Source organism: Populus alba, chromosome 1 (genome assembly GCF_005239225.2).
Source record: "Populus alba chromosome 1, ASM523922v2, whole genome shotgun sequence".
In the NCBI taxonomy this organism is placed as follows: Eukaryota; Viridiplantae; Streptophyta; class Magnoliopsida; order Malpighiales; family Salicaceae; genus Populus; species Populus alba.
This window is the reverse complement of record NC_133284.1, coordinates 3,388,917-3,404,650: the sequence shown is the minus strand read 5'-3', so window position 1 is coordinate 3,404,650 and position 15,734 is coordinate 3,388,917. Positions and strand designations below refer to the sequence as shown.

Sequence of the window (15,734 nt, the reverse complement as noted above, 5' to 3'; positions counted from 1 at the left end):
ATAATATATACAGAAATGGATCAATATTTTAGTGGTAAAGGGAGGACTCCAAGTCCGGCCCATTTTCATTCAATTGTTGAACCACAAAACAAACCCTAGTGATCATTCCTCGTCAGCTTCTTCTCCTACCCAATTTTTACCGGTAGTGAGAAAATGGCCATGAAGCTTTTTCTTATTCGAAAACGTTTTCTAGCAACGCAATCTACTAGTAGCTCACTATCCCCATCGTCTTCGTCTTCGTCTTCGTCTTCATTTACGGTGGATTTTCTCGTCAACTCATGTGGGCTTCCTTTAAAATCTGCGCTTTTAGCTTCCCGGAAGCTGAAGCTGGACAAAAAAAATCTTCGAAATCCTCCTTTTGTGCTACAGTTCTTGAAATCTCACAACTTTGACGAAACCCACATCTCCAAGTTGATCGAGAAGCGGCCTGAAGTCCTCCAGTCCAGAGTAGAAGGCAATCTCACTCCCAAATTCGATTTTCTCGTCGCAAATGGCTTCGTGGGTAAGCTCCTTCACGACCTTATCATACACCATACTGAGATATTCAAAAGGGCCTTAGATTCTCGTATTAAACCAGCGTTTTCCCTTCTGAAGTCGATTCTACACAGCAATGAGAACGTTGTTGTGGCTCTTAAGCGTTCTTCGAGGTTGTTGTCGGCTGATTTGAACGTTAATGCGCAACCTAACATTGATTTTTTGAGAAAAGAGGGAGTTCCTGCTGATATGGTAGCAAAATTGATTATCTTGAATCCAGGAACTATACTGAGCAAGCGTGACAGGATGGTTTATGCGATGAATGCTATTAAGAATTTGGGTCTTGAGCCAAACAACACAATGTTTGTTCGTGCTCTTATCGTGAGATTACAAATGACTGAAACAACTTGGAATAAGAAAATTGAAGTGATGAAGAGTTTGCAGTGGAGTGAAGAGGAGATTCTGGGGGCTTTTAAGAGGTACCCACAAATATTAGCAATGTCGGAGGAGAAAATCAGGAGTGCCATGGATTTCTATATCAATACTATGGAGTTGCAAAGACAAATTATAATTGCTTGTCCTATTTTTCTTGGATATTCAATTGATAAAAGGATTCGTCCAAGGTATAATGTTATAAAGGTTTTGGAATCGAAGGAGCTGATTAAAGGAGACATGAAAATTTCTACTATGTTAAATACGAGCGAGAAGACATTCTTGATAAATTATGTCAGCAGGTATGTGGAGGAGGTCCCTGGTTTATTGGAGCTGTACAAGGGAACTGCCATGAGAGCAGAGAACGAAGCTTGATGGCAGAAATGTAAGGTAGTCTGTGTTATACAAGGGGCAACACATACTTGCAATTGCTTCCCTTCTTCTGTATTAGACCTGGTTTTTTCCTGCCATTTTTATATTGTTCAATTAATTCTTCGAATGCTGAGTTCAATTTCCTATCATTTTGCATATTAGTTTCTTATCACTGCTGCTTTTGTTCCCTGTTCGTTTCTTTGATATTTTTTTGAGATAATTGGCTTGTTTGTAGTTTTTTTGGTAACTGAAATAGTGAAAAGAGTTTTGGCTGCAGAAATCAACACCGTACTGCGCTATTCAGACATTGTTGACGTTTTTCAGGATGAAAAGAAAAAAAATCATGCAAGATTCATTTAATTAACTTGTCTTGGTTTGGTGCATCCAAAAAGAATTTTGATTATAGAAAAAAAAATAGTTTAATTAAAAAAAAATATAGTTTCATTAAAAAATCATATTAAATTATTTAAATTAATTTATTAAATTTATGATTTACATCATAAAATCATAATAATTCTATAAAAAATAAATTGAAATAAATTTGAAATCAAGTTGCCAATTAAATTATTTATGAATAATGAAATTAAAAAAATATATAGAAAAAATATGAGTTAATTCGAGTTAATATGCTAAACTTGTAATTCCAAGTTATAAGATCGAGATAATTCTATAAAAAATAAATTGAAATAAACAATAAAATTGAATTTCTAATAAAACTAATATTAAATAAAATTAAAAAAAAAAGATAAAAAAACAATTTGAGTTAAATTAGATTAACCTGTCAGGCCTATGACTTGAGTCGTGCGATCAAGATAATCACAAAACTCTAACTCAGGTCATGAGATTCGATAGAAAATAAATTAAAATAAATCATGGAGCTTAATTTTTAAATAAATTAATATTAAAAGATGAAACTAAGAGAAAAAAAAACATTGCGTCAATTGGATTAATTTTTCAAGCATGGGATCAAAGTTACGAGACTAAAATAATCATATAAAAAACAAATTGAAAAAATAACACGAAGTCTAATTTCTAATTAACAAAATGCTAAAAAAACACAAAAGAAAATATAAAATATAAATATAAAACACCACCCATTTTATTCTCTTTTAAAATTTAAAATGGAGAACGAAGCTGGCATATTTCCATGAAGTTTTATGAAATTAGTTTGTGTTGAGTAATTACAACGTTACTCACACATGTATTTGTAGTTGTGTTTGAATTACGAAGATTGATTCCCTTTAATAAAAACATCATATATTATTCAATGAAAATAAAATATTTTTTTTTTATTATGGATATTTTTATATTTTTTAAATCAGATTCACTCTGGTTTTAGTTTTTTTATATAGTTTAGTTTTATGAAATTAGTTTGTGTTAAGTAATTACAATATTACTCACACAAGTATATTTTTATTTATTAAGATTTATTTTTAAAATCATGATAAATTTCTATTTAAGAAATTGCATTTATAATAAAAAAAAATGTTTTTATTCGAAACAAAAAGGAGGAATATACTTTTTATACTTCTAATTCTTAAGAATATTCATTTTAAATTCCTTAATTTTTTATTGAAAATTTATACTATAATAAAAAATATATGAATAATAAATAGAAATTTTTTTATTTTAAAAAAAACTTAAATAATTGTTTATATAAATATCTGACTTAATCAGTATAGAATTTATTTAAAAACAATTAAAAAGGACTCTGGGATCGTTTACTTTAAAATAAATAAACAAATGAAAGAGCAATTCTTTGCAGGCCCATGGAACCTAATCAAATGTGGCCCAATGATTGGAAACCTGGATTAATCGATAGCCAGATAGCCATCAACAAACCCTAACCCTAACAAAAACCTCTCCGCTTCCCTGTCTTCACCTTCTTGTCCAAAATTTGTGCTTACAAAATGGCCAGCGCCTGTATGGCCATGAGAAACCTGCTTTCTCTTGCACAAAAACGTTTCTTCAACACATCTGTTATACTTCCCACTGCTTCATCATCATTTACTGCTGAATATCCCATCAAGACATGCGGGCTTCCTTTACAACCAGGCCTTTCAGTTTCCAACAAGCTCCAAATCGATGAAAATAACCTCCAAAACTCGCAAGCTGTAGTAGAATTCCTTAAATCTCACCATTTTAAGGATGCCCACATCGCCAAAATGGTCCAAAAGTGTCCTGCTGTCCTCCGTTGCAAAGTTGAGGACAATCTGGAGCCCAAATTTGACTTCTTCATTAAAAATGGATTTGAGGGTCAACTTCTGCCCCAAATTCTGATGTCGGATCCGAGAATTTTGGTATGCAGATTAGATACTCGCATTAAGCCATGTTTAGAACTTTTGAAACCATTTCTAGGCAGTAATGAGAATATCATAGCTGTTCTTAAGCGTGCTTCGTGGTTATTGACATATAGTTTAAAGTCATGTGTGCAACCAAATATTGATTTCCTGATTAAAGAGGGGCTGCCTCTTGATAAGATGGCAAAACTGTTAACGTCGTACCCAAGAACCATACTAATTAAGCATGATAGGATGGTTTCTGCAGCAAATTATCTGAAGAACTTGGGGCTTGAACCAAAGGCTCCTATGTTCATCCACGCTTTTAGGGTGATGGTACAATTGAGCGAACCAACTTGGAAGAAGAAAATTGAGGCTTGGAAGAGCGTTGGCTGGAGCGAGGGGGAGATTTTGGGGACTTTTAAGCGATTCCCGTTTCTTTTATCATGTTCAGAGGAGAAAATCAACTGCATGATGGACTTCTTTGTGAATACAGTGAAGCTGGGACACCAAACTATTACTGCAAATCCCTCAATTTTCAAGTATTCGTTTGATAAGAGGATTTTTCCGAGGTATAATGTTTTGAAGGTTTTGGAGTCAAAGAAGCTAATTAGAGTCAGGAAGACTGCAACTTTCTTAAAAATAAGCGAGGAGAAGTTCTTGGAGAATTATATTACCAAGTACGAGGGCAAAGTTCCTGGTTTATTGGAGATATATGGGAGCATTAGAAAAACGAAGGGGCTATAACTTGATGGCAAAATAGTAAGTTGCTTTTTTAATGCATTATACAATAGGAGCTTAAATTCCTCTTATCCCGGTGGCTTTGTAATGATGTCGTGTAAACTATTTAACGGTCTCTAATTTATATTGTTCAATTTATTGTTTGATTGTCCAAGTTTCATTTTGTTGTTGTTTTTGGACATTGGTTTCTGAAAGTTTTTTATTGGTGGTAGCTTTTTGGAATGTTTGTAAGTGCTGTTAGATCATTAGCTGCATATTTAAATTCAAACAGATATTGTCGCTTGAAGGATTTGCATAATAGTATTGGAATTTCAATCCTAGGGGATTTTACTCTTTGAATTTTAACTTGAAATAGTAATCTTGATTTGAGCTGCGAAGCGTAAGAGGAGCCATAAAAACATACTGGTTATTTTTTTCCAAAGAATGCTCGTGAGCTAAAAAGGTCTCGGTTGCTTACAGTTCATATATGCTATCAAGTAACAGAATTAACATGATCGAAATGGGAAATTGCAAAAACTACCTTGAACTTCTTTCTGTGGCTATCCCTCCCTCATTGTTTATAAACCCACATGCCCGAATCCTGTAGAGTGTTCAGGATTTGATTGGTTATTTATAGCTTTGGCTTCAAAATAGCAGGGGTGTTGGATATGAAGAAGTTCAGGGCCAATTAACTCTCTTGCTGGTACTGGCGGGTCACTGTCATACTCAGGAACTCAGGAAGCTGGTCTCAAATACTCAACAATAAGGTTGCTTGGGACAGGCAAAATCTAGACTTCCAGCAGGGTTTCAAAGTGCAGCAATGCAGCTAGATACAAACTATGTTACAAGCGTGATTCCAGAAGTGTATAATTATCTAAACAGTTGTATTTCCTTTCCACGTTGGATTATGTGGATTTGGGAGGTGATGTTTTCTTGCAATCATACTGCGTTTCAGATTTGCATCCTTTTTGGGTTTTTTTGGATGGTTTATTTGCCATCAGTGGCAGATAAAGTGAGAGAATGCAAGATGTTTTATTCTAGTGGAAATAATTGAGAGTTAGAAGAGAAACATAGTTTTCTTCTTCAATTTACATTCAAGATTACATTTTCTCAAGGTAAGTTTTTTCTTTAAATAATTATTAAAATGTAAAAATCAGGGCATTATAATCTATATTTAATTGTTCATATTTACAATTAAAGAATTGCTTACATGTTGCCCTTGATCTCTCATTGAATGAACGACTACCTTTCCTTGACGCAATCATTCTGCCATTATGAGCTCCATTCGTGTGCCCCTTCTTCAATTCCTTTCAATCTCCTTTAAAGCTCAGACGGCAATGGTAAATTGCATGACATGAGCACTTCATCTTCTGGGATTCGCTAGCTTCAGAAGCAGTTTTCTTGAAGTGATACACTTCAGTCCTATGCTAGAGTAAAGACTATGGTAAAGATCGAGATGCATCTCTAGGTTTTTAGTTGAATGTCAGCAGATGGCCAAGTACATAAAATTTCTTCTGAAATTCCAATTTGGTCACGCTTGCTGCTGCTGCTGCTTAAACATGCATCCGTTAATGAACAGCTGCATACATGCAAACTAATGTATTTATTATTGATGCCTGATGTTTCAGCAGTTGATTGTTCCATGTTTTCCAAGGAGCTAGTTGGAGTTCTTCAACAAGTAATAGTGGGGGCAGAAAGCAAGTCTGTTGGTTTTGTTATGGTGAGAAACTAATGTATTCATTGCAGATGTGTGCTTAGAATCGTGTTAGAGAAGTCCTCTTTTTAACACACACACACACACGTATATATGCATTTGTAATGTATAGGAAATACATTGAATCTAATACAAAAACATGGCATAATATTTATGCGATGAATTCTCATTTTCTTCTTTTTATTCCTTTTGATTTTATGTTCCATCGCACAAGTAATTCTTTGTAGAAGCAAAATCAATAGTTGTTCAGGATAATAATCTCTTACAAATATATTTCTATGTTTTCATGTTGTCCTAAAGCCATATCTGGTAACCAACAAGGGTGAGTCCTTGGTTAAGAAAAATGATATAAATTTGTGAGATCATTTCATGGTTATAGCTCTGCATCTCACAAATATATAAGAATCATTTTCTTTATATTTTGGCGGGTCACCTTTCAGGTTTGTGTGTATTATTTTACCTAACAGTGATGTTGAGTTTGTCATCCATTTATCAGAAATTTATTTAAATTTAGATTACTTTCTCTACTAGATAAAAAAAAAAACGTTATAGTGCTTTGTTTATATAAACAGAGAAGCAACTTAATTTTTTTCTAATATTTTTTTTAAAAAACTAGTTCTAATTTTTCTTTTCAATTTTATCATTTGAATATTTTATTAATTTTAAATAAGTTATTATAATCTCTTTAATTTTTCATTCTGAATAATTTAAAAATAATTTTTTTAAACCTAATGGAGTTCATGATCCTTGTGAGTTAAGTTGAAAAGGCTGGTCGATCCAATATATCTTCATTTTAATATTTTTTAAAAATATCATTTTTTTTTTTTAAAATCAAATCATATTTTTACTGGTTGTTTTGGTTGCATTTGGATCCACCAAGTTGCTTGGGGCATGTAGAGTCAACTATCATGCATGTTAATTTTAAACTCGAGCTAAGTATGAAGTTGGGTTGAGAGATTTCAAAACTAACTCATTGAGTCTGATTTAATAATATTGTCAAATAATTTTTTTTTTTTAATTTTTTTTTGATTTTATTTTTTTTTGATTGAATCTTTTTTTTTTTTTTATTTGTTTCTTTTTTAATCAATTTTTATCTTTTCAATTATTTTTTATTAATTTTAAATTTCATGATTCTAAATAGTTTTGATGTTTCATAATTTTTTTTATTGTTCTATATTAAAAGAAATTATTGAAATATGTTTTTTCAAATTACAATTGATATGTCAAGTAAGAGCCTGTTTTCTGCAGTTGAACCTGTGTTTGGCTAAATTTTGAATTTTTGTTTTGCTAAAATTGAGTGCGGTTTGAGCTGATGTAAAAAATGATTTATTTTTTAATCATTTGTCACTGTCTGTTTTGGTATTGCGTAGTTTGAAAAAAGTTGTTTTATAAAAAATACTTTAGTTAAGGTTGGTTTGAAAAAATAGGTTTGGTTAAAACTGTGGTTGAAATTGAGGTCGAAGAAAAAGTAGTTTAATGTGTTTGGTTAAAAAAAATGCTTTTCAAATTGAGGTTATAAAATAATTATATATATATATATATATATATATATTAATGATTTTAATTTAAATATTGTAAATTTAACTACTGTTATTACATCATGAAATAAATAATATTGATATCAAATATTTTTATTATTATATTACACTATGTGTCATCATATACGAAATCTATCTATATTTTATTGTCGTCATCAAATAATTTTTTTGAATAAAAAATAATTAATTGGAATTGCGATCAAATTCACAAAAAATAATTTTTTTTTAAAATTTTCATGGTTTTTTTTTTTTTTTTTTATGGAGCATGATGACAATACTTGTCAGCATGAGAAGAGCATTTTGTCAAAATTAATGAGTCATGCAACCACATTTTTTCTTCCTTTCTAGTAGAACCTCGCCCGCAACCACACTACCAAATAGCCACAAGTCATGTTACAGTAATTGTAAAGTCATTAATTTTAATTTCAAATCAGGCAAGAGTCAGGTTTAAAGGATTCGAAGTTAATACTAACATTGAATTTAATAACAATAATAAGTAGTTTCTTCGAGGCCTAGAACAATTTCTTTAGGTTCATTTATTTTTTAATCTAGCCCAGAAATGTGAGCCAGAAAACTAGCTGTACCAAAATTAAGTAAAACAAAATTTCTTGGCATAAAAAATAAAATTATATCGAAAATTGCTAAAATTATTTGTTATTGTGGTTAATTTATTTTTGCCCAACCAAGATAAAAATAAATAAATTGGTTAGTCAAATATTTTTTGCTGATTGCATTGGACTAGATGTATAATTGCATTTTAAATTTTAATTTTATAAAACTGAAATAACATGTATTTTATTTAAAATCATATTTTTATTTATTTTACATGTAAAAGTTTTACGTAGATACATATTTTTTTAATAAAAACCTCAAATATATTTTTTTAAAAAACTATTTTTTAAAAATCTGCAATCTTTAAAGCTGCCTTAACAGCACATAAAGATCCACCTACAACTAATCCACTTTATTTACATGCATTTTCCATTCTAATGTCCGTGAAAGAGTGCCAGACCGAGCCAATGATTTGGTCTCACTGGTGTTTTGATGTGTAATAGTTTTTATCTAGGGTTTTTTTTTTAATATATTTTATTTGAAAAAAATATTAAATTTTGACATTTTAATAATAAAAATATACATAAAATTATTTTAATATATATAAAAAAAACAATTTAAAAAATCATTTAATAACACAAGTACATGTGTATAGTATATAAGCAAGCAATGGACCCATATTTCAGAGGTAAACGAAAGGGGAACTGAGAGTCCGGCCGGTTTTCATGAATCACAAAACAAACCCTACGCCTAGTCGATGAAATTAGGGATCAGTCCTCGTTAGCTTCTTCTCTAACCAAATTTTTTCCCGTTAGTGAGAAAATGGCCATGAAGCTTTTTCTTATTCAAAAACGTTTTCTAGCAACGCAATCTACTAGTAGCTCACTATCCTCATCATCTTCGTCTTCATTCACGGTGGATTTTCTCGTCAACTCATGTGGGCTTCCTTTAAAATCTGCGCTTTTAGCTTCCCGGAAGCTGAATCTGGACGAAAAAAATCTTCGAAATCCTCCCTTTGTGCTAGAATTCTTGAAATCTCACAACTTCGACGAAACCCACATCTCCAAATTGATTGAGAGGCGGCCTCAAGTCCTCCAGTCCAGAGTAGAAGGCAATCTCGTTCCCAGATTCAAGTTTCTGATCGCAAATGGCTTTGTGGGTAAGCTCCTTCACGACCTTATCATACACCATACTGAAATACTTACAAGTGCCTTGGATTCTCGTATTAAACCAGCTTTTTACCTTTTGAAGTCGTTTCTATACTGCAATGAGAATATTGTTGCGGCTCTTAAGCGTTCTTCCAGGTTGTTGACGGCTGATTTGAATGTCAATGCGCAACCTAACATTGATTTTTTGAGAAAAGAGGGAGTTCCTGTGAACATGGTAGCAAAATTGATTATCTTAAATCCAGGAACTATACTGAGTAAGCGTGGCAGGATGGTTTATGCGATGAATGCTATTAAGAATTTAGGTCTGGAGCCAGATAAGACGATGTTTGTACGTGCTCTTAGCGTGAGGTTACAAATGACTGAAACAACCTGGAATAAGAAAATTGAGGTGATGAAGAGTTTGCAGTGGAGTGAAGAGGAGATTCTGAGGGCTTTTAAGAGGTATCCACAAATATTAGCGTTCTCGGAGGAGAAAATCAGGAGTGCAATAGATTTCTATATCAATACTATGGAGTTGGAAAGACAAATTTTAATTGCTAATCCTAATTTTATTGGCTTCTCAATTGATAAAAGGATTCGCCCAAGGTATAATGTTATAAATGTCTTGGAGTCGAAGGAACTGATTAAAGGAGACATGAAAATTTCTACTCTGCTAGTTACGAGTGAGAAGAAATTCTTTATAAATTATGTCAGCAGGTTTGCGGATGAAGTCCCTGGTCTATTAGAGCTGTACAAGGGTACAGCCATGAGAACAGAGAAAGACGCTTGATGGCTAAGTTAGTTTGTGTTATACAAAGTATAACACATGGTTGTAAATTGCTTCCCTTCTTCTGAATTAGACCTAGTTTGTACCTGTCATTTTATATCGTTCAATTAATTCTTCGAATACTGAGTTCAATATCCTATCATTTTTCATATTAGTTTCTTATCACGGCAGCTCTTGTTTCTGGTTCATTTCTTTGACCTTTTTTTTTAATCTTTCTTTTTAATAGGCCCTGCCCTTCAAAAAGAAATGTCATGCATGCTTTAATACGAGAATCTAAGGGCCTTTTGAAAATTTCAAACAGGTCCTGTCCTTGAACATGTATTCTGTCCGTGGTTATAGCTCAAATTAAAAAACTAATAACTTTAACTTTTGAGAAGCCCTTGGTTTCTCAAAGTGATCCATCATTTGAGTTTGTTTGAAGAGTATTCTTGGTAGAAATGACACAATGGTGGTTTTTTTTAAGGTTTTTCTTTGTGACTGTTATGATTTGAAAGGTGTTATGCAACGTTAAGAATTTTATGAATTTCACCTTGAACCGATGGGTTGTGTGTTCATACATGCTGTTGGCATGTTGATATGATACAGAATTTGGCATTGAACCTAAGGGTTCTGTGCTTACACGTTGTTGGCACGTTGATACAATACATATGAGTGAATCAACTCGGAAGAAAAAAATTGAGTTGATGAACATGCGTGGGTTGGAGCAGAGGGGAGATTAAGGGGGCTTTTTTATGTCATACCTGCTTCTTTTGGCATTCTTAGAGAGGAAAATTGGGTTGACGAAGGCTATGTAATCAGAGTAGCTGATTAAAGGGAAGTTAAAGATTGAGTTATTTCTGACAAAATGTGAGAAGAATCGCTTGGAGAATTAGTATTACTAACTACTAAGCATGAGGGTTGAGTCCCTGGATTTTATAGGTGGTGTAAATGGATGCCACCAGGAGAAAAAACGATGGATACTTTGGCAGAGATGTAAGTTCATTTGTGCAAAATACAAAGCTGATCATGTACATTTATTTCTTTCCAAGTCCATATCTATTACCCTCTGAAATACTTGCATGCTTGCAGCTTTCAGCAAATCAACAGCTTAATCACTCCTAACGGCTGAGGAAGGTGTTCTGTAGTTCTTCCACTCTCATCAGGAAAATATATGAAGAAAAGTCGATGGTCATCACCTTACCGCCGCCTGTTTGGCCCCCGTATCTATCTTGTTGAAGGGAAGCCGGCAGCTTAGGTTCTTGCCGGCTCCAATGACATGATCCTTGCTGACAGCTTTAGCAGCGACTAATCTGGCAGCAGATGATAATTTTCGTTGATTTTTCAGGCTCGCTCTTTTTATTTTGATCCCAGGAAGTCCTGGGCTAACCACTAGCATAGATGACTGCGTGTTGGTTGCTGTTAATTTTTTTGAAATTTATTTTTTATTTAATTGTATAATAATAAAAATAGATAAAGGTAGAAAAGACAAATAAAATTATAAAAGAAAAATATATTTTTCCATCAAAATTATCTTTTTTTATTTATATAATTTTTTTGATGTTTTGACCAAAAAAATAGTTTTTTTTTTTTAAAAAAATAATTAGTAACATAGCTCATTGATTAAAAAATAATAGCAATTAAAAAATTATTTGTAAAAAGAACCCTTTTTTTTTTATTAATTTATTTCTTTATCTTAATAAAAAATATATTTATTTATTTGAAGTATTGTTTTTAAATAAAAACTGTAAGTCTTGATTAAAAAATAAAAAAAATCATGAAAAAATCTAAAAAGAATAAATTTTAAAAAATTAAATAAAAAAAATATTTATTCTTATTCAATATTAATAAATTTTTTTAAAAAAAAAAAACTAAAAAAAATATTTACAATGAAAACCACTGATTAAATTCTCTTAAAAATATTTTATCAAACAAATCATTCTAATCTCATTTTAGTTTAATTAACCATTTTGAGCCCAGCCAAGCATTTTGCAACCAACAGGTTATCAATGTAATTGAATTGAATTCACCATATTGGTTTGTTGTGACAGTGGTGATTGTTTGCTGTGATAGCAACAAAGGTGAAAGGAAATAACGTATGGGCTGTGTTTGGTTAATTTTTGGGTTAATTTCTGGGTTTGCTGGGTTGAATTTCCATGGTTCGGTTTGCTATGGTTGAATGGGTTGCCTTCTCATGGGTTGGTTTACAGAGGTTCCAGTGAAATTAACAGAGCATGGGAGGTTGCAGTGAAATATCTAACCATTTACAAAGCATGGTTGCAGTGAAATAATAGATAAACAATTACCCTTGCATCTGCGTGAATTATTTGAGACAAAGAAAGGAAATCCGGTTTTAAAAACAGGGCTAAAATTTTTCCGTTGACTGGAATTGAGTTTCCTTTGACTGATGCCAAACATTTGTTTCCAGGAAAATGAATTTCTAGGTTTGGCAAAGTATCTGCATCCAGGAAATGGACACCAAGGGAGCCATGAGAAACCTGCTTCCTCTCTTACAGAAACGTTTTCTATCAACATCATCGTCATCTACTCCAACACTTTCTCCTCTTTCCACTGCTCCATCGTCATCATTTACAGTCGACTTCCTCATCAACTCATGTGGGCTTCCCTCAAAATCTGCTCTTTCTGTCTCCCAGAAGTTACAACTCGACGAGAAGAGCATCCAGAAGCCCCAATCAGTACTCGAGTTTCTGAAAGCTCACGGCTTTAAAGAAACCCAAGTCGTCAAATTAATTGAGAAGCGGCCCGTTATCCTCAGACGTGGAGTAGACACCAATCTCAAACCAAAATTTGAGTTCCTCATCGCAAATGGCTTTGTGGGTAAGCTTCTTCCTGAGCTTATTACATCAAATCCGAATGTTTTGGAAAGGGCTTTAGAATCTAATATGAAGCCATGTTTTGAGTATTTTAAGTCCATTCTTGGTAGTAATGACATGATTGTAGCGGCTTCTAAGCGATGTGCAGTGTTCTTGACCTATGACTGGAAGAGTATTATACAGCCAAATGTGGAGTTGTTGATAAAAGAGGGAGTGCCTGAAGAGAGAGTAGTAAAAATGATTGTTGCACAACCAAGAATTATATATCAAAGGCGCGATAGGATGGTTTATGCAGTCAATGCTGTCAAGAATTTGGGTCTTGAGCCAAAGGCTCCCATGTTTATATATGCTCTTAGATCGATGTTATCCATGAATGAGTTCACTTGGAAGAAGAAGATTGAGGTGATGAAAAGTTTTGGGTGGACTGAAGAAGAGATTTTGCAGGCATTTAAGCAATACCCGTTTCAACTATCATCCTCGGAGGAAAAAATGAGGAAATCGATGGATTTCTTGTTGAATACTATTAAGATGGAAAGGCAGGCCATCATGGCCTGTCCTAAGTTTCTTATGTATTCAACTGAGAAAAGGCTCCGTCCTAGGTATGATGTTTTGAAGATTTTGAAGTCTAAGAAGCTCATTGAAATCGGCAAGAAGACGAACTATCTGCTAACAGTTAGTGAGAAGAATTTCTTGGAGAATTATGTTACCAAGTATGCTGATAAAGTGCCAGGTTTATTGGAGGTATACAGGGGCACAACAAAGACCGAAAGATAGATACTTGATTACCTCCCAACCATCACTTCCATTCCATTATCACAGGCCAATGTTTTTCTCAGGTGAACACATACATATCTATACCTATATGTGTGTGTGCTTACATGTGCACGCGCGCATGCCGAGAAGCTATTTGAAGTTCTTATTTGTAATGCCTGTTTTACCGATTACTTTTGAATTTCATTGTTTGCTGAAATAAATTGCATATTCTTGCTCTTGAAGGCCTGGCCAATGCTCTCTAGTTTTTGCCATTCTCTTGAAATGTTAAACCAAAGCCACCTAATTTTCTTGGACCTAACAACAAATATTGTAAGTGTCATTCTTTGGTTGATCCTTAGTCAAGTTCTAGGCGCATAATCTAGTAGATTACTTCTCTGCTCTAAATTCAGAACTATACAAGTCAAGTTGTTAGTTTGCAGCAAGCAACCATGACTTGGAACCCTTGAGTTTTCTTGTTGACAGTTCATCTTCTCATCTGCAATTCTTTGAAAAGATGTCATAGGTCCCTTGAATTTCATTGTTTGCTGAAATAGATTACGTATTCTTGCTCTTGAAGGCCTGGCCAATGCTCTCTAGTTCTTGCCATTCTCTTCAAATGTTAAACCAAAGCCAGCTAATTTTCTTGGTGACTGTTTTATTAGATTATTAGCAGGCAGGTGGTACAAACTGATTGAATGCTGTATATAGCAGTATTGCTTCCCCTATTTCCAATTCCCTTCTCTTTTCAAACCATGAAGCAATTGTCTTGATAAACTCCATATTTTGCAGCTAGAAGCTCTTAACTAGAATGAATATGAAAGATGGTCTTTTATGAGAAAATTGCTGGTCATCACCATGCCATCATTTTGATCACAAGGAACTTTTTTCTCATCACTTTTTTTTTTTTTGAAAATGTATCTTAAATAAAAAAAAACCCTCTCTATCTTGTTATTGTTTTTTGAGTTTGGAACATCACAGATTCAAATGGGTCAGCCATGACAATCTTATAAATGCGCCTATTTTGAGCTCTAATCAGAATATATCCAAATTGAAAATGTTCTGAGTTTGCCCAATTAAAGTGAACCGACAGCGAATTAGCTCCACTAAGCTGTTTCGTTGTGGTTGAACTTTAATTTTGTAAAATTTTTTTTTTTTTTTTTTTTTTTGCTTTGATGTGATTTGTCAAAAATAAAAATAAATATGATTTTAATATATTTACAAGGAAAAATAACTTTGAAAAATAATTTTTACCATTATTCCAAACATCCCCTTCATCTTCATCATCAATTCATTTACATTTCAATTCCTCATCAACCCATGCGGGGCCTTCCTTGAAGTCTTATCTTTCCGTTTCCAAGAAGCTCCGAAACTGAGAGAGCAGATTTTAAGGGTAGTCCTTGTGGATTTCACGCCCAAACTTAAATTTCTCATTGCAGTATCAAATCCTCTAATTTTAAAAGTAGCTCTGGATTCTCATATTAATATCAATGGTAATGCTTCCTACCTACTAACTTGCTCTGTTTTTTTTTCCCCTTCGCAGGATAACCTCCTCCAATTCATATCTTTTCCATCCTGCTTTGCAGATCAGGAATTTCCATGTTGGATATAAGACTTTTGCGTCCTTCTTCAAGAGCTTCTTCCTCTCTTTCTGCTGCATCTTCTCCACCTACAGGATATTGGACGAGTTAAATTAGTGTTTTTGACAAAAAAGGAACATAATTTTTAATAAAATGGTTGTATGGTGCTGACATTTTCTAGCGTGTTTGTCAAGTTCCCTATGGGTCAGCTTGCTAGCATTAGCCGAGGCCAGTTCATGTCTAAATTAGACCCAAAAAATGATGTTTAAAATTTTTCTTTATTTTTCTAGTTATTTTCGAATTTCTTTAAATTTGTTTTAGATTTCATTTATTAAGTAAGTTATAATTTCTATTTAAACAATTTTATTTTTTATTTTTCATAAATTAAATAAATTATTGGTTAAAGAATTATTTTAGGAATGTAATTCTAAAGCTTGATAAACCCTAGTTTCTTTCTCTATTTTTAGAGTCATAGTATTTAAGGCTTAAAAAACCCTAACCCCTCCCCATCTCTATACACTGTTTCAATGCTTGCTTGGCTAGATACTATTCTTTGAACAGGAGGAATTTCTGAGAGT

At 33.0% G+C, this 15,734-nt stretch overlaps 4 protein-coding genes across 10 annotated transcripts; all 4 read left to right on the top strand.

Annotated features, from left to right (window-relative positions):
* The first annotated feature begins 88 nt into the window (after positions 1–88).
* LOC118053941 (transcription termination factor MTERF8, chloroplastic-like) lies at positions 89–1,450 on the top strand. Its single transcript, XM_035065349.2, has one exon. The coding sequence runs from the start codon at positions 154–156 to the stop codon at positions 1,279–1,281; it is 1,128 nt and encodes a 375-aa protein (XP_034921240.1). The 5' UTR covers positions 89–153; the 3' UTR covers positions 1,282–1,450.
* A 1,624-nt stretch (positions 1,451–3,074) lies between these two features.
* Positions 3,075–6,174, top strand: LOC118053942 (uncharacterized). Of its 6 annotated transcripts, none has more exons than XR_012169346.1 (3): positions 3,076–4,319; positions 4,935–5,392; positions 5,906–6,174. XR_012169346.1 is itself a non-coding variant. In XM_035065352.2 (2 exons), the coding sequence occupies exon 1, from the start codon at positions 3,189–3,191 to the stop codon at positions 4,302–4,304; it is 1,116 nt and encodes a 371-aa protein (XP_034921243.1). In that variant the 5' UTR covers positions 3,075–3,188; the 3' UTR covers positions 4,305–4,319; positions 4,915–6,174. The 6 variants fall into 6 exon arrangements, 2 of the variants coding, with proteins under 2 accessions (XP_034921243.1, XP_034921242.1); XR_012169344.1 differs by having other exon boundaries at positions 4,935–5,721; positions 5,909–6,174; XR_012169343.1 differs by having other exon boundaries at positions 4,935–5,721.
* Positions 6,175–9,077: 2,903 nt separating this feature from the next.
* LOC118053944 (transcription termination factor MTERF8, chloroplastic) lies at positions 9,078–10,672 on the top strand. Its single transcript, XM_073410803.1, has 2 exons — positions 9,078–9,240; positions 9,333–10,672. Exons 1-2 carry the CDS (start codon positions 9,229–9,231, stop codon positions 10,017–10,019), a joined length of 699 nt encoding a protein of 232 aa, XP_073266904.1. The 5' UTR covers positions 9,078–9,228; the 3' UTR covers positions 10,020–10,672.
* Positions 10,673–12,436: 1,764 nt separating this feature from the next.
* Positions 12,437–15,567, top strand: LOC118053940 (uncharacterized). 2 transcript variants are annotated; one of them, XM_073406256.1, is made up of 3 exons: positions 12,437–13,662; positions 13,823–13,909; positions 15,120–15,567. In XM_073406256.1, the coding sequence occupies exon 1, from the start codon at positions 12,464–12,466 to the stop codon at positions 13,598–13,600; it is 1,137 nt and encodes a 378-aa protein (XP_073262357.1). In that variant the 5' UTR covers positions 12,437–12,463; the 3' UTR covers positions 13,601–13,662; positions 13,823–13,909; positions 15,120–15,567. The 2 variants fall into 2 exon arrangements, with proteins under 2 accessions (XP_073262357.1, XP_034921238.1); XM_035065347.2 differs by lacking the exon at positions 13,823–13,909.
* Positions 15,568–15,734: the final 167 nt, after the last annotated feature.

Coding starts and splice junctions, on each gene's coding strand:
- LOC118053941 (XM_035065349.2), top strand. CDS start 154: ATGGCCATGAAGCTTTTTCTTATTCGAAAACGTTTTCTAGCAACGCAA.
- LOC118053942 (XM_035065352.2), top strand. CDS start 3,189: ATGGCCAGCGCCTGTATGGCCATGAGAAACCTGCTTTCTCTTGCACAA.
- LOC118053940 (XM_035065347.2), top strand. CDS start 12,464: ATGGACACCAAGGGAGCCATGAGAAACCTGCTTCCTCTCTTACAGAAA.